Raw genomic sequence first — 16,441 nt, 5'->3', positions numbered from 1 at the left:
TGGCGCCCGGGGGTTCCAGCTTCCTTCCTCAAAGGAAAGACCCCTCTTTTCCCTCCCTTTAGGAGGGGGTCCTGGAGGGAATGGGCGAGTTTATCTGGGTGGGCAGAGCCCAGGCTGCCCGACAGGTGTCCCCTGGCTGCCCCCTTGTCCTCCCTCTCGACAGCGGCTGGGGGGGCTCCTGGCACGCAGGCGCGTTGGGGGGGTGGCCGACTGGGCTGGGGATGGGCAGGTGACGGTGCCTGGGCTCCTCAACCCCCAGGCCCGGCACTGGGCCATCCGGGGACAAGTCGCGGAAGCAAGCACTCGGGGGCCCAAAGTCAGTGCTCAGGCCCTGCCCGCTGGCAACTCGTCACGGCAACCCTGACGGAGGCTTCGCCTGGGCAGAGGCTGGAGCCTGATGCACCCGGAGGGACTGGGAATCGCCAGAGCACCTCTCGGGCTGGGGTGCCGCGTGGGAGGGACGAGGGGGAGGCCTGGTGCCCGGCTCAAAGGGCAGCCTCGGCTCGAGGGGTCCCCACCCACACCGGCGGGCACCCGGGCACAGGGCAGGAGAAGGACACACTCAGGCAGAGCTTCTGGAAATGCTTTACTGTGCAGGGTCTTGGGTACAGTGGTCACTCTACGGCCCACAGTCCCTCGGCCTCAGGCTGGGAAGGCTCCTCCCTTACATTACAAACAGGCGGATCGCCTTTCAGAGCTCTCACGTTACAAGGTGCACGCCGCTGGGACGCCAGGACTGCGGTACAAAAGGAAAACTGCGTTAGCCGAGATCACAGCAGTGTGCTAGAAACATCGATTACTTTAGAATACTCTTAACTATAAAATATATTGAATTTCCATATATTAACCATATACACGTGTAATTATTACTAAATGTAGTTCAGCTGTTACAAAAGAAGATGTTCTGCGCGCAGGCCACAGGCGCGCCAGCTCCGTTACCCACGGTCAGGTCCCCGCGTTACAGACAAACCGCGCACATCAGCCTGCCAGCTCGGCAACTCTACAAAACAGGCGGCTAAGCAAGCAGACAAGGCACTCGTTCCTCAAAGCCACCGCAAGGGCTACCAGCTCTAGGGGTCTTCAGAAGCCACCTCCAAAGCCACCAACTCACACTTTGCTCTTCAACTGCAGCTCAGCAAGGGCGCTCGGCCACACCCCACAGGCCCCTCGAGGCAGCGTGTGCCCCGCTCCTCACACCCACACTTCCTACTGGACAGGGCCCATCTCCCGAACCAAGACTTGCGCCGGCCGCATGTCCTCAGGCGGCCTGAGGCCTTCCTGAACTCGAGGGACAGCCGTGGCCTCATGTGCCCGGGCACCTTTAGGGATGCACCCAGCGTCAATCCCACCCCTCTTCAGTCCACTGCCCTGAGCCACAGGAGACCCAAGTTCCAGCAGGCAAATGTCCTACCGAGTCCCCGGCCCCATTTCCAGACACCACGTGGGAAGCGGGGGGCCGGCAGGCGAGGCCGGCTCTCCCGACAGTGACTGTGTGGCAGTTTCCGGGCTCGGCGCCTAGGCCCAGCTGCCATTTCGGGAGGACCGTGCCGGACCTGGGCCGTCCCGCCTCGGCCTGTCTCCTTGTGGCGCATGTGCCGCCACACGCGACCACAGGGCCCTCCCGCCGGCTGCTTCAGCCCCAGTCTGCCCAGACCCGGTGCGGGCTCACGGCAGGTCCTGGGAGCAGCCGGCCAGCCACGGCCACGCAGGGGTGGCAGCCCTGGGCTCGGGGAGCCTGCTCAGAGGGGCGGGGGCGGCCGCTGGGCAGCAGCGAGCGCACACCCGCGGCCTCCCCACGGCGGGGGATTGCCCCAGGGAGGGGGCTCCGGCCCCAGCAGCCCTCTCCAGAAACCTCCACCAGCAGGCAGGAGGGCCACGCGGCCAGGGCCAGGGAGGGAGGGGCCCGCAATCCGCACTGGGCTCAGGCTCCGGGACGGCCCGGCGGCCGGGGCAGCTCCTTGGCACTCCCGACCGGGTCCCGGTGGCAGTGCGCCGCACTCCTAGCTCTCTGCAGCCCAGGCCGGGCGGGGAGGGCGGCGGGGACCAAAGCCGGGACACACCGCGCTGGACAGAGTACTATCACAAAGAACCAGAACGAGGGCCGGCCGCCTGGCTCCCGGCCCTTGGGGTAGGCAGGGCTCGGCAGGGGCCTGCGTCCTGCGAGCGGCCGCCGCCTCCTCGCACTCGTTCAATGACCATGACGCAACAAAAACCTTTATATAAACAGTTTATTTACTCTAAACAGCAACACAGACGAAACGCCATAGAAACACGGAGGAAGGGCCGCGGGCGGGGGCTGGCTTTGGCTCTGAGGCTCGTAAGCAACACGACCTAGCTCTGCAGAGAGGGGCGAGGGGGCGAGCTTTCCACACAGCCAGCGAGAGGCTAAGGACAGCGCTAGACGTCGAGAGCATGCCTGCAACCGAGAGCAAAGGAAACTAGCTCCTAGGGGATTTATCCAAGTATAAAAGTTTATAATTTTACAGCAGTTGAAATACTGACATCAATATTAAAATAAAAGCAGGTTTTACATAACAATCAACAATACAAAAGACGGAAGGAAGAGACCCTGTATGAAAAACCGGGCAATTCAGCGAACCAAGAGCCGTCTACCAGCGGTGGAAATGGCGTGGCCCCCGCCCACCCTCCCCGGGGACTAGTAACTGTACGAGCAACTTTAGATTTGCAAAAATGTTGTAAACAAGTTCTTGCCAAACCAATCCCTTCCTTTTGACGATGCCACAAGGTCGCTGCTTATGAGGGTGCAAACTTCTTGGCTTGTGCTCGAACCCTTTTCTCGTATTCCACTCTGTTTTGGCTGAGGAGGTGAGAAGAGAAACGTGGGTTAGAAACTGGAGAGGACGGCCGGGCGCCGCACAGCGGGGAGGGCACGTCCCAGGGCTGCGGCGAGGTGGGACTGCCAGGGCTAGGACAGCAGCGCCTGACAAAGGGAGAAGACGCAGGGGGGCCAGGGTCTGGCCACGCTGCCCGCTTAGGCAGGCCTCACCAAGCAAGGGCCACGGGCCACTGCACGGGGCTGCTGGATTCTGCCCTGCGTGGAAACCTCACGCCTTCACTAGTAATCGACGGTCTTTTCTTTCTTTTTCTAAGTCTGAAGCAGCATTAGCTGATGCTGAAGAGCAAAGAGCCTGCTCGGCCCTCCTCTCCAGGGCGGAGGCAGGCTGGCGGGCCGCCGCGCAGGGGTGGAGGGCAGACCTGTATGGGCCTGGGGCAGCCCCCGCATCGCAGCTGCTGGAGTTTGCTGTGACCCAGATTCCCAGCCCGCCCAGACCCCAGCTCTGGGCAGACAGGGAGGACAGCGCCAAGCAGGGGACTGCCACAAGAGCCACCTGCCCCCAGAGGACCGCGGGGGATAGGGGACGCCCAGACCCCAGAGCCTGCTAAGGCAGCAGCTGCTGCCCAGCCCCAGGCCTGCAGAAGCTTCCGCCACAGGGACAAGGGGGCCAGCACACCGCTCGCCTCCACGGGCACCCCTCGACTTGGATAGGCTGTGCTGCTGGTACCGAGCAGCAGGCACAGGGAGCCGGCTGGGAGCTGGCCGTGCGCCCACAGGGGCCGGCGGCCACAGGACACATGCCCAGCCCTGCTCCTACCTCGGGGAGGCTCCTGGAGGGCCCCGGCACCCCTGTCTCGCCAAGGGAGGGGCTGAGGAGGCCGGGCGCCTGCTGGGAGAGTCCCTCCAGGAAGCGTGAGGAGAGGGAGCTGGTCTAAAGCTTTCCAACAAGGCTCACAAGAAGTGCTTAAAAAGTAGGCATTTTTAGAGAAAATGATTTTGTTCACATGAAAAAAAGAAGCGCCTAAGGAAAGCTGGTAAGAGACGTGCTCAGGTGAGGCCCCCAGAAAAAGGATGGAGGTGCACGTGGGAGAAAACCACTTGGAGGCTGGCGGCGGCCACGCAGCAGGGGCACTGCAGACACGGGCGCTACATAGCAAGCCACGGCAAAGAGGTCGTGGCCGCCCAGGTCCCCGCCGTAACCGCACGCACCAGTGAACACGAGCTCAGAGCAAGCAGTCAAACGCCACAAACCGGAGCAAACCGGACCACGTGTCTTGCTGGGATATGGTTCAAGGTCGGCAAACAATTTCTCGAAAAGGCCAGTGTGAACGATTTAGGCTTTGCAGCCACGCAATCTCCGTGGCAACTCAACTCTGTTGCTGCAGAGCAAAAGCGTACCAGTCAAGCTTCCAAGAAAGGAGGTCGCCAGCAGGAGTGGACAGGGGTTTCGGTGCAGCCCTGGCACATGCTTACACATGCCACAGCAAGGAGGCACGTGGGCTTCCAGCTGGGGAAGCTTCCCTGCCCCGCTGCAGCCGAGAGGACTGGGTCCAACAGGGGCCATCCACCACTGGGCAGCACTGCCCGCTTCTCTCAGCCCCTCCTGGAGGTGCTCAGCTTGCCTCTGCAGGGCCCTGGAAGGAGCGGCTGCCTTCCGAAGGCCTCTACCAGCCAGGCAGGGGGCTGCTGGCCGCTCAGGACCCCAGATGCTCGGGGACAGTGGAATGGGGCACCGGAGCCAGCCCACTTGCCTGGGGGTGCCCAGTGCCTGCGTCAGGCCCCGTCGGCCCTCCCTCACATCAGGGTCCTCGGGTGAGCCTCGGGGTCGCCACCTGGCTGGACTGCGGGGAGAGCCGCCCCAGGCAGTGGCGCCGTGGCCAGACTCGGAAGGGGCACAAGGGACGGGGAGAGGCAGGGTGGAGGACGTCAGCTCTGGGAGGCAAGGAGGCCTGGGGTCCCTGAAGAGCACTCCCTGCCCCTTCCCACTGAGGCTGGCCTGCCTCCCAGGCACCGGGCCCCCACCCCCCGACTAGACCAGGACACCAAGGGGCAGCGTGGCCTGGAGAGCCGGTGCCACCTGGCCTCCGCCCACCGCCCTGCCCCCGGCCCAGCACTGCCTCTCCAGTCACCTTCCGTGGGCTTCCTGGGTCTCCCAAACTGTGGCTGGGGACACACTGGGGGCTGTGGCCTTGGGCCCCGAGAAAGAACTCTGAAAGAAGGGCGAGAAGCCCGAGGCGGCCCAGGCACGCAGCGCTGGCGGACAGGGGCTACTAACCAGTAAATCGTGTATGCCTCTGCTTGAGCGGGGTCCTGGATGTTTGGTTCATTTAGAAGTTCCTGTATTCCTAGTAAGATCTGTGGGAGAGACAGAAAACAGGCCCATCATGGGCGGAGACGGCAGCCATGGTGGACGGGCAGCTCCTGCGCCAGGGCCACGGCCCGGGCTCCCTGGAGGAGAGCAGGCGCTCCGCCCCGCGCGCCCACCTGTTTAATTGTGATGGCCGGCCTCCAGTCCTTGTCTTCTTCTAGGATGGACAGGCACACGGTGCCTGAAGGATACACGTTCGGGTGGAAGAGCGGCGGTTCAAATTTACCTAGACCACGGACGAGAAAGGGAGGGCGTTTCGGTTGCAGCTGTTTTGGAGGAGCTCTGCCCGGCGACGCCTGGCCTTAGCACGCCCTGCTCCCAACTCCGGGGCCACCTCGCCGGGCGCCAGGCATTCCACCAAGAACTTCCCTGAGAATTACACAGTGGCCGTGGACTGGAAGGAGAAAGGGAGAGGGCACGAGTGCCACCTTCTCATTTGGAGGAACCAAGCCTCCAAGGCAGGACAGACGTGGGCACGACACCAAGCCACATCCACAGGAGGGGCTGCTGCGGGCGGGTGGGCGAGGCCAGCTTCAGCTCCACCACTCACCAGCTCCTTCCACACCAGAGGGGACCCAGAGAGGACGGCAAGAAACGGCTGCAGAGAGCCAGGAGGGCTGCCTGAGAGGGCCCCACCTCCCAGAACACCCCCTCCAAGCCCCACCCACCCCACCTGCCCCTCGGCCCGACCCCCAGCACCCAGGGAGGACTTCTGCCCGTCCCGGCGCATGGCAGAACCCCACTAGGTAGCTCCCGGGCAGCTCGCAGCAGCGGTCCACGGCACGGAGTTCCCTGTGAGGACGGACACGGCTGACTCGTCATCACACTGTGGGTGCACACTTCAGCAGCTACAAAGCTCTGTAAAATCCTGGAACAGGAATTCCTGGCACACGTGTGTACTTCTGCGTGAAACTGCTGGGTCATGCGGTGTCCGTGAACTTGGGCAGGTACTGCCTGGCAGTCTCCCAGGTGGGTGTGTCAACATCCAGAGGCGGGGTGGCCTGCCCAGGGTGCTCAGGCCGGCAGCTCGCCAGGTGTGGTGCAGCGGTGACCTCTGAGGCGCAAGTCTGCATTTCCCTGAGACTATGAGGCTGGGCACCCTTCGTTCTTGCCCTTGGCTGCTGGCTGCCTCTCTGGAGAAGCTCTTATGCAAACCCCTTGCCCGTTTTTCCCTCAGGCTCACCTCTCTCACTGAGGTGATCCGAGGCCTTTGTAGGTCTGTATGTCTTAAAACAGCTTTTCACTCTGCGCTTGCCTTTCTGCTCTTTCGGTGAACGCAGATTCGTTTTAACTTAACCCGACTCACAAGTACAGCATCTTCTGCGAATGACCACCACGCCCATAGCCGAACAGCGCAGCTAAGCCGCTGGCACCCCAGCAGCCCTTCCTGGCCGCCCACTCTGGGCACTCCCACGCCTCTGGTGCTGCTGTCCGGCACGGCCTGCCCTCGACCTTCTGCAGATGGATGCCCAGTGCATGCCCTCGGCCTGGCCGTGCCCCCGTCACCTGGAGACTCCCCCTGGGCACTTGCAGCTCCCACAAGCCTCTCCACAATCCAGCTGTCCCATCTACTGCTAACGGACGTCGCGGCTGCTCCCATTCTTGGCTACAGCACGCGGGGGCCATCGTGAGCACCTGAGCTGTGTCTTCTGGTGGACGCTTGTGTGTCCATCTCCAGAACATGTGCTCAAGGGTGGGCATGCTGCTGGCCAGCGGGGGCAAGAGGAGGAGACTCTGGCAGAGCAGCTCATCGTTTCACCCTCCGCCAGGGTCCTGCGAGCTCCCGTCATCCCATATCCTTGCCCACACTTGGTTCTGCCTGCCTTTCTCATTTTGCCCATCCCGGCGAGTGGAGAGTGGGCCCCGACTGTGACTATGGCCGCTGATGAAGTGAGCTGTCCTCTCGTGTGTCCTGGCCACGTGGAGATCCTCTATGGGAAGGGCTGTCCAGGCCTCTCACCCACTGACCCAATGGTCGCCTGCCTTCTTGGCTATGGGGATCCTGGTATCCTGGGATAAACGCTGACCTGCACACACACAGCCTCTCTGCTGCGGCCTCCTTCGCTCTTACGGAGGTCTTCTGGTGCAGTAATTTCCATCTGCTTTCCCTGGACAGCTGGCACTTCCGTGTGCCCTCGCTGAGAGATCTTTGCCTACCCCGAGGTGGTGAAGATGATCCCCCAGGCTTCCTCTAAGCTGTACTAGGAAGCGACTGGTCCTCGAGTTCTCTTCCCCTACACCTGGAGAGCCTACTCCGTCTCTCCGCACGCGGCATCAGCTCTGTCCTAAGCCAGGCTGTGTACAGCGGGTTTGCTTCCCGACTCGGCCCCCCGTGGCCTGTCTTTCCTTGCACCAATACCACAGGGGCCTAATGACTGAATCCTCCCACTGGCCTTGATGCTCGACTGTCCAGGTCCCCTGCCCTCGACACCACGCAGACACCACAAGGCTCTGGGCACCGCCCACTCGCCGCACCACAGCCTGGTTTCGCATTCCTTCTCCCCAGCACTCCAAAGGCTGTTCTCAGTCTTTGCATTTCCAAATACACTTTGGGATCTACTTGACAATTTTCACAAAAATCTCCTTGAATCTGAGATTATGTTGAACCTGTAGACCTACCGGGAGCAAACTGACAACTTTTCAACAGCATCTTCTAGGTTGTGCACTGGTGTAGCTCTCCAATCATTTAGGCTGAACTTAATTTTGCTCAGAAATGTTCTAGAGTTCTCAACATAGAGATCTTGAACATCTTTTGCTGTATGTATCTTAAAGTGTTTGATGCTATCGTAAAAAGTATAGTTTAGAAGTTTTATTTGCTACAATCAGAGGAAATGAGATTTTTATTTTTATATATTAACATTTCATAAAGCTACCTTAATAAATTAACTCATCAATTCTAACAATTTGTCTACAGTCTTTTGGGTTTTCTAAATACACAGTTAAGGTGCTTTTTAAACTCTTCCTTTCCAATTTTTACATTATGATTTCTTTTTCTTGCCTTACTGTATTTGATTGGAATGCCAATAAAATAAACAGAAGTGATGGAAGCACTTGTCTTTTAGTTAAAAGTAATTATTAATACTTACACCTGGCAAAAATTCCAAACAGCAAAGAACAATCCAAAATGAAATGAGTCTTCTGAACCATTAATTCTCAAAAATTCTCTTAGTGGATGCCATCATAACAGAAAACATACTTCCACTTCTTGAACTACTGACTGCAGGCATAAAAATCTGTACACAGCCCTGCTCTCACCTTGTGCAAGGCACTGTTCTAACAGGCGTACGTCAACTCAACTAGCCACGGCGTCGGGGGATTCGCAGGCATTGAGAGTCTTGCCCTCTCCACCTGCACCTCCTGCGTTTTGCTAAACTGCACCCAGGGCACCTCACTGGAGCCGCCACTCAAGGTGGTCTTGGCTTCTCCACATGCCCCTGGGCAGGGGGCAGCAGTCTCGCCCCAGGCAGCACGCCATCGCAGCCACAGGCTGAATGGGTCAGTGGCAGCGGACAACAGATGGGGAGCAGGGAGGGGACGAGTCAGGGCAAAGGAAACCAGGTGGGGTTCTGAGCGAGGTGCAAATTGCCCCGCAGCCTCGTCCTGACAGCTAGGGAAGGGCCCACCGAGGCACGGGCTGGACCTCTGAGCCTCCTGGGGCCGTCTGATCGATTGGCACTGGGGTCTGAGCCTTAGCCTGTCCGAACCCTTCCACCCCTGGGGCTGGAGTCGAGCATGACCAAGAGCTCGCAGGGACCAAAGCTTCCACCTCTTCTCCACCAGCGACACACCGCCAGCGACGCACGCCATGATGTCACCACCCCAGGGGCCCAGGCCTCTGAGGTACCCTTCTGCTGGAAGGCAGCTGAGCCAGCTCTCCTTCCCTAGACTTCATTCTACTCACATTTCGGTGGTGAGGACGGGTAATCGTCTTTGAAGAGCATCCGCAGTTTAAACAAGCCTCCTTCCCACGGTGTCTGTTGGGAAATAAAACTCCGTTGGGGGTGCCGCCTGCCCGCTGCAGACGGGCCAGGACGGGCTTTGTGCCTGCCACCCTCCAGCCCGAGGCCCGCGTCGGGGGACGGTGGTCGGCTCCAAGTGCCCCACCCCAGCCTTTGGTGGAGGAGGGACCTCCCTGGAGGTGCTGTGAGTGGGACAGGGACCAGGCCTCAGGGGCCCCTCCTGAGGGCACTATGCAAGGCAGCCCCCACCCGCCATTAGGCCTGTGCGAGGCCCCCCTGCCCCGTCTTAGGCAGGGGCTCCTACCCTCCCAGCTCCACAGCCAACAGCCCTTCCCGACGCCCCGTCCTGGGAGGGGTCAGCAAAGGCAGGGTCCAGATAAGGGCTCCAGCACCCCAGATGCCTAGAGCACTTCAAATACACACAAACAAACCAGCTACTCAAGACAGCTGTGGGGGGCGCCAGGGCCCAAGGCCAGGAGTTGAGCACAAAACCCCGGCAGGTAGCAGAGGGGAGAGCAGCAAGGGGAAGGCCTCCAGGCACCATCGACACCTCAGGGGCCTCCTCTGGGTTCCAGCAGGTTCTCTTTAAACAGTCTCTCGTTCAGAGGCCGGCACATCAGGCTCCACCAGCCTCGCCACGTGCCAAAGGGCAAACCACAGTCCTCCCAGCATTTGATCACTGACTGTGCCCCTCCCCGGCCCCCTCCAAGGCTCTCCTGGCCCCGGGTCCCTCCCTGATCTGCATCTGTCTGCACCCCAGGCACCTGTCACCACCCAATTCCGTGGCCAGGCCACAGAATGTTCCTTCTGAGTTGGGGACCTCAACGGCACCCTCCCCTGGCTGGCACCCCTGATCAGATGCCCCTGTGGCCAGGGCCAGCCTTACCCCTTTCTTGCCCGGGATGGCACACTCCCAGTTCATCAGGTTCATTGTCCCGTCAGGGTTCTTGGTCGGCACAGCCACGAAGCCCTGGGGAGACAGCACCACCAGGTGCGTCAGGTCCGCAGGCGTGCGCACCAGGCCAGGGCTGCCGAGGGCGCTCCACCAGGGGATCCCGGGCCCACCAGCACCGAACTGAGGTGTCACTTACAAAAGGGTGGTCTTTCCTCCAAGCTTTCCGCTCCTGGGCGAGTCTGCTGAGCGCGATCCCCGACATACTCACAGTCCTGGGACAGACAGACAGAGGCAGGTGAGGACCCCGGGTCCCAGCCAAAAGAGTGGCTTCCGCCCACCACGAGCCACCACAAGCAGCAGGCACACCAAGGCCCCAACACGCCCGACAGACACTGGCCTGGGAACAAGCCGCCCAAGGCCGGCACCACGCCACACGGCGCAGACTCACAGGCAACAAGCAGGGAGGAGGGGCAGGTCTGTGCCCAGGCGCAGGGCCAGCCCCGTGCCACTCCCCAGGAAGCACACTGGGCAGAGCCACCTCCATGAGCTGCCCCCAAGGGCAGTGTCCCCTGAACCCTGGCAGTCTCCCTGGCAGCCGTGGCCCAGAAGTGCCACACAGCGCAGGTGGGGCCTCATGTGTGCGCTGCCCGCCTAGCTGTTATCAGCGGGAGGTTGAGGCACTTGCCCCAGTCCCCAGGCTAGAGATCAGGGGCTCAGAATTCAAATTCAGGCCCTGCTAGGAGCATAACCCTCATTCTCGAAGGAGACAAAGTGCAACAGCCCACCAGGGTGGGGGCGGTCAGCGCGCTATTGCGGATGAGTCCAAAGACGACAAAGGACCACCAGCCGCCGGAGCCCCTGCGCGGCCTCCTCTGCCGCCCCCTCCCCTCCTCGCCCCACGGACCCACCGCACACAGGGCGGTGCTCACGAGCACCAGCTGAACCCGACCCTCAGCCCCTGGCTCTGGGGAGGCGGGAGGCGGGAGGAGAAGGGGCGCTTGGGGCAGGCTGGCTGGGAGCAGGGCCCTCGGGGAGTGCTGGTTTCCTCCCGAGCAGCTCTCAGCCGTGGCGCAGCACGTGCCCCCGAGCGGCTCACCGCTAACCCCGTGCCCCCTGCCCCCCCAGAGGGAGACCCCAGAGCATGGAGAGCGCAGAGGGGATGTTCTGGGTCTCCAAGATGGCCGGGTGCTGGGCCCCTCAAACTCCCGCCAGAGCTAGGGCCTGGGTAGCTCGAGGTGCCGAGGCCAGAGCTGTCCTTCTGGGGCTGCGTGGGGCCGTGATCACCACAGGCCAAGCAGCATCTCAGGGCGCTGTCCACCAAGCACCTGCGGGACACTGGCAGGGCGGGGGCCGGGAGCTGCGGGGGCCGGGAACTGCGGCTGCCCCTACACTCCATCGTAACCACGCCCCCCGCTGTCATCTTCATTTTACCCGTGAGGTAAAAGATGACAGGGTTTGCCGGAGAGTTTGCACCAAACTCTGAGGTCCGTGAACACTGTTTACAGTACCCCGAGGTTCTGTACTTAAAACGTCTGGTGAGGAGGTAAGGGGGCCCCAGGGTGGAGTGTGGCCTAGAGGACACGCGGGTCGGGGCTGAGGGGCTGGAGGGGAGTTGCGGGAAGCCCTGCCAGGAGCTGGAGGCACCAGGCTGGCACTGGGGCTCTGCCCTCTGCTCATGTCCAAGGGGGGCTGCTGGCGGCCAGGGCAGTGATGGGGGCGGCCGAGGAACTGGCGAGCAGGGTCACCTCGGACGCCCATCCCGGCCACCAGAGCCGCTCCTGGCCAGGACTCCCGTGCATGCGGGAGTATGTTGCTGGACATCCCCTTGCCTGGCTCACCAGGCGCAGGATGCCCACGGGACGCCTCTCACCTAAGGCCCGACCCCGCAGCTGCCCGCGAGCAAGGCCTGCACGGGTGCCTCAGCTTCCCCAACAGGCATGACAGGAGCCGAGGCGGTGCTGGACCTCAATCCCCCCAGACCGCAGCCCCAGCACCGCGCATCCCAGGGGGCCCCGGAAGCAGCAGTGCAAAAGTCCCAAGATGAGGCCAAGTGGAAGGAGGGGCGGGGTCGCAGTCCCAGAAAGCCACCAGGCTGTCTCATGAAGGTGGGCGAGTCACTACAAACGCCCGAAGCCACCACGGCCGCGTCCTTAATGAACATGTCCGCTTCTGTCATCAGAAGAGGGCAAGACGACCCCAACCCTCGGTACAGCAGCACTGGCTCTTAGGTGCTCGCTGGCAGGAAGGGGGTGCAATGGCCCACCTCTGGAGCTCTGGCACCCCCAGCCCCAGCGCTTGGGACCCCAGACCACCTTTAAAGGGCCCGACATGACCCAACCTCAAAATCAAGTCCAAAGAGAACACCAGTCCTGGGTCAAAAGCAGCATTTTTCTTTACCGCCACAAAATCCCTGGATGCTGGGCTATCCACTCCCTTCCCTCAAGGACTAGAGAGCCATGGGGTGCTTAACCGTGAGCGCCTAAGTGCCCCACCAGGAGCTCCCCCACCCGGACAGCACTTGCTTCTGGAATATTCATTCAGACATGCAACTTCAGTTACACACTGGCAACCTGCAAGATAACATGGAAACCGAGTCAGACAAGTGTCACTGCCATCTCCCAGGTGCTGTAGACAAGGGAGGGGACGGGACAGAGGCAGCCTGCAGCTTTTAACGGGTTAGGGGGCCACCCGAGGTGGAAGTGAGCAAAAGCCAGGCAGGAATCCGGCAGAAGTCTGTTCCAGGCAGGAACAGCCAATGCAGAGCCTCCTGGCATGGTCCTGGGGGCCAGAAGCTAGGAGCAAGGCACGGAGCAGAAAGGGTGGGGGGAGGTTCACACGCTCATGTGGAGCCTTCAGGGGCTCTGGGCTGAGCAGAGTGGAGCCCACTACGTTTTTTGGGCTCCCTCTGATCGGTGCTGAGAACTGACAGAGGGTGGAAGCAGGTGGGGTGACGGGCTGGCCGGGAGGGCTGCAGCTGTGACCCAGGGTCTGAAAATCCTTCTCCAACCCTTCCCTCAGCTGGTTCTTCTGATGGGAATAACCAGCTCCTCCACGGGTCAGCTGCAGGGCACCGCACCCCAGGAGGCCCCTGCCTCCCAGCTCATCCTGCCCACGGAGGCTGCCTGGGGGCGCAGAGCTCCCGGAGGGTCTCCACAGCTCGCTGCCCACCCCAGTGACTGTGCAGAGCAGAAAGCAGTGACACCTGCTCGAGGAATGAGGCAGAACCTGGGGGGTGAGGACAGCCAGCCTCTGAGCGGCTGCCAGGCCAGGGGAGCCATGGACACAGTCAAGGGTTCTCAGAAGGCCGTGCAGCGGCTGGCCCGAAGAGGCACGCCCGCTGGGACCTCCCCTCAAAGCCCCTGGCCTACTGCCTCTCCGTTCCTGCCACAGTTCCAGAGCTGGCTGCGCCTGCACCGTTCTGGGCCGTGGGAGTGGTCCCACAGAGATCCTGAGCCCCCCTGCGGGGGTGGATGGTCTGCTCCACCTATCTCCACTCACACGGACCAGAGCAGACCCCGGCAAGGTCTTGGCCGCCAGGGCAAAGAGCCGCAGGTGCCAACACCCACTTGTCCCAGGCAGAGGCCTGGTCCTGGAGATGACACCTCCTTCCGACCAGCCTCTCCTCCAGGAGACGGCAGTCTAGCTACACTGCAGTTACACCAGGTAAGCACTCATTCCACATCCCTACCGCCTTCCCACAGAGAGGCACAGGCCGAGCGGCTGAGTGGTACCAGGTGCCTGGGAGCAGGAACGCTGCTGCACGGGCGGGGCCCACAGCCCTGCAGGCCGCCAGGTGCTCCCTGGCAGGCCGGAGGGTCCGCTCTAACCCCACTCTGCCGGCTGAGCACTGGCTTCAGGTGTGTATCTCCCCTCAAGGTGCTCATCTGTAAAATGGGCAACATCACTATGGCTGGAGCGGATGAAACCAAAAACAGACGCAAGTCCTTAGCAGCGCTCCTCCACCCAAGCCCCAGTGCCTCTGTGCCCCGGGGACCTGCACCCAGCAGGCTTGGCACTTCGCCTGCACGTCCCCCCAGGAGCCCAGGCTGTTCAAGCAAGGCCCTGAACCTCCAGATGCAGACGACAGAAGCACACCAGAAGGCAGCACTCACGGCGAACCTACTCTACAGGGCTAGCAAGGGGGCTTCTCTGCAAGCAAATCACAACCAACTTAGGCTAGAACTCCGTTTTCTGTTGGGGAGGTACTCTATCCAAAGGCAACGTTTTCCATATAATGAGAAACACTGACGGCTCTAGAGAAAGAAAATACACAATAACTTTGCAAACTAAGGAACTGAATATAACCCAAAATGGTAAAAACCAAACTAGTTAATGCTATGACTTTGGGGAGCTAGCAAGCTATAGTTACACACCCAACGAGTCATTCTTACCTGCCTCCTACTCACGTAACTGCCAGTCCCCACCACCATTCAATTAGTACAAAGCAGCCTTAAAAAGAAAACAGAACTCTCCCTCAAGTGAAAGCCTCATCGCAGCGGCCCGTCAACTGCAAACAGAGGAGTAAGAAAACTCAGACTTGTTTTGACCAAGAGCAAGTGAAACCCCACTCCCCAAGAGCCAGACTTTGTAGTCCAAGACTTTCGCCCCCTTCTGCTGCCCACTTTGCCCCCCGGCTGTAAAGTGCCGCAGGTTGGGGGGTCCACCCCGGGACCCCAGAAACGCGCTCCCCCCGGGCCGGGTGAACGTCGTCCAGCTTCGCCTCCCTGTCAATTCCGTCCTCCGCGCTCTCAACTCTGGAGCATCCCGGAGCCGCGGCCGAGCCCGTGAGCACAGAAGCGGGGAGCGACGGGGCCCCAGCGGCGAGGCCGGGGAAACTGAAGGCAAACTGTGCCCCGTGAGCAACTCCGCTCCCCAGCGCTGCCCCGCGCTTCTCCGGGAAACGTAACCGAGGCCGGGAGGCTCGGCTCGCGGCCGGTAGAGACCAAACTAAGTTTTCGGACGCGGCGCCGCCTCCCTCCGGCCCCCGCCAGGGGCCAGGGCTCGCCGTGCCCTCGCCGGCCCCGAGCCCCCGCCGAGGCCCGCCCGGCCCCCGCGGCCCAGGCCAGGCCCCGCGTCGGCCCCGCCGCGCTGCCCCGCCCCAGGCGCGCCCCGCGCTCACCTCGGGCGGCCGCGGCCCCGGCGAGCGTCGCGGTGGAGGCGGAGGAGCCGAGCGGGCGCGGCGGCGGCGGCGGCGGCGGCGCTTCCCTTTGTCTCGGGACTTCCCTCCGGAGCCCGCTCCGCGCGCAGCCCGAGCAGCTCCGAGGACCCCGGCGCGGGCGGGGCGCACAAGGCGGGGCCTGGCGCCGGGCTGCCCGCCGCGCGCCTACCCCGCCCGCCGCCGCTTCCGCCCCGCAACGCAGCCGCCGCCGAGCACTGCCCGCCGTCCGCCGCGCGCGTCCCGCCGCCGCGCGCTCGCGGCCCGCACCCGGCCCGGGAGCCCGGTCCGGGGGCTAGCTTCCAGTCAGGCGGCGCCCTGGACACCCGCACCCTTAAAGGAGCCGCGTCCCCAATACGAGGGAGCGTCCACAAACTCCCCTTCGGGAGGTGCGCGTCCAGGGGCGGACGCGCCGACGAGCAGAGGGGAAAACGGGGGACAGAGACCGCCAAGGGCTCCCCGGATGCCCAGCGGGCACCGCTCCGGACGCAGGACCCGGTGGTCTCCTTGGAGTCAGGGCCCGGGGCTGAGGGGCAGCGACCGCCGAGGCCTAAGGAACTCCTGAAGCATCGCAGACAGGCGACGCTCCCGCAAGTGCAGCGCCCTGTGACGGCGCCTGCGATTGGCCTATGTGGGGCCCTGGGCGGGGCGTCCCTCGAATCCACCCAATGGGCCGGCTCGGTACAGAAGCCCGAATGCTGGCCGGACCGACGGAGGCGATGTGCAGACGCTCCCTAAGCTGGGGGCGGGCCCTGGGCGGGGCTGAGGTCGCGGCCCCGCGGTCAGGTTCCGGGTCTCCCTCCCGACCCTGCGGTTGCAACGAAAGACCGCGCGGGCGAGGCGTTCGCAAACCGAAGGCCTTTTCTTGCGCCTCGCGAGCCACCCCCAGCCCAGAACTCCCTTCCCCCTGGGGATGGCGCCCTTGCGCGGCTGCACCCCGGCCCGCGCGCTCCCTCGGCCCGTCGGGCGCGGTGCCCTGGCCGCCCCGGGGTCTCTCCGCCCCTCCCGTCGAGGAGGGGTGCGCGCCGGCCCGGAAGGAGCTTGCAGCTCGTTCGCTCGCTCCTTCCCACTCTCCCTCTCTGCTTGCCGCCTCTTCTCCTTTCCTTCCCTCTTCTCTCCCTTTTCCCTTTTTCTCGCCTTTCTTCCCTTTCCCTCTCCCTTCTGTCCTTTTCCTCCTTCTCTTCCTCCTTCCTTCTTCTCTGGCTTCTTCCTTCCCTCCTTCCCCTCTCCTTCCTTTCTCATTCCCTCCTTTCCCTCTCCCTCCCTC

The 16,441-nt window shown here is 62.5% G+C and overlaps 1 protein-coding gene across 3 annotated transcripts; it reads right to left on the bottom strand.

Moving 5' to 3' along the window:
- Nucleotides 1-569: 569 nt before the first annotated feature.
- UBE2I (ubiquitin conjugating enzyme E2 I) lies at nucleotides 570-15,311 on the bottom strand. 3 transcript variants are annotated; one of them, XM_058285552.2, is made up of 8 exons: nucleotides 15,139-15,293; nucleotides 10,216-10,291; nucleotides 10,011-10,094; nucleotides 9,067-9,139; nucleotides 5,282-5,391; nucleotides 5,073-5,152; nucleotides 2,713-2,818; nucleotides 570-736 (listed from the first exon to the last, which is right to left on the bottom strand). In XM_058285552.2, exons 2-7 carry the CDS (start codon nucleotides 10,279-10,281, stop codon nucleotides 2,755-2,757), a joined length of 477 nt encoding a protein of 158 aa, XP_058141535.1. In that variant the 5' UTR covers nucleotides 10,282-10,291; nucleotides 15,139-15,293; the 3' UTR covers nucleotides 570-736; nucleotides 2,713-2,754. The 3 variants fall into 3 exon arrangements, with proteins under 3 accessions (XP_058141535.1, XP_071067198.1, XP_004466441.1); XM_071211097.1 differs by lacking the exon at nucleotides 570-736 and adding an exon at nucleotides 14,411-14,526 and having other exon boundaries at nucleotides 2,211-2,818; nucleotides 15,139-15,311; XM_004466384.5 differs by lacking the exon at nucleotides 570-736 and having other exon boundaries at nucleotides 2,211-2,818.
- Between the last annotated feature and the right edge of the window lie 1,130 nt (nucleotides 15,312-16,441).

This window comes from Dasypus novemcinctus, chromosome 23 (assembly GCF_030445035.2).
Source record: "Dasypus novemcinctus isolate mDasNov1 chromosome 23, mDasNov1.1.hap2, whole genome shotgun sequence".
Lineage (NCBI taxonomy): Eukaryota > Metazoa > Chordata > Mammalia > Cingulata > Dasypodidae > Dasypus > Dasypus novemcinctus.
This window is presented reverse-complemented; position numbering and strand designations above follow the sequence as displayed.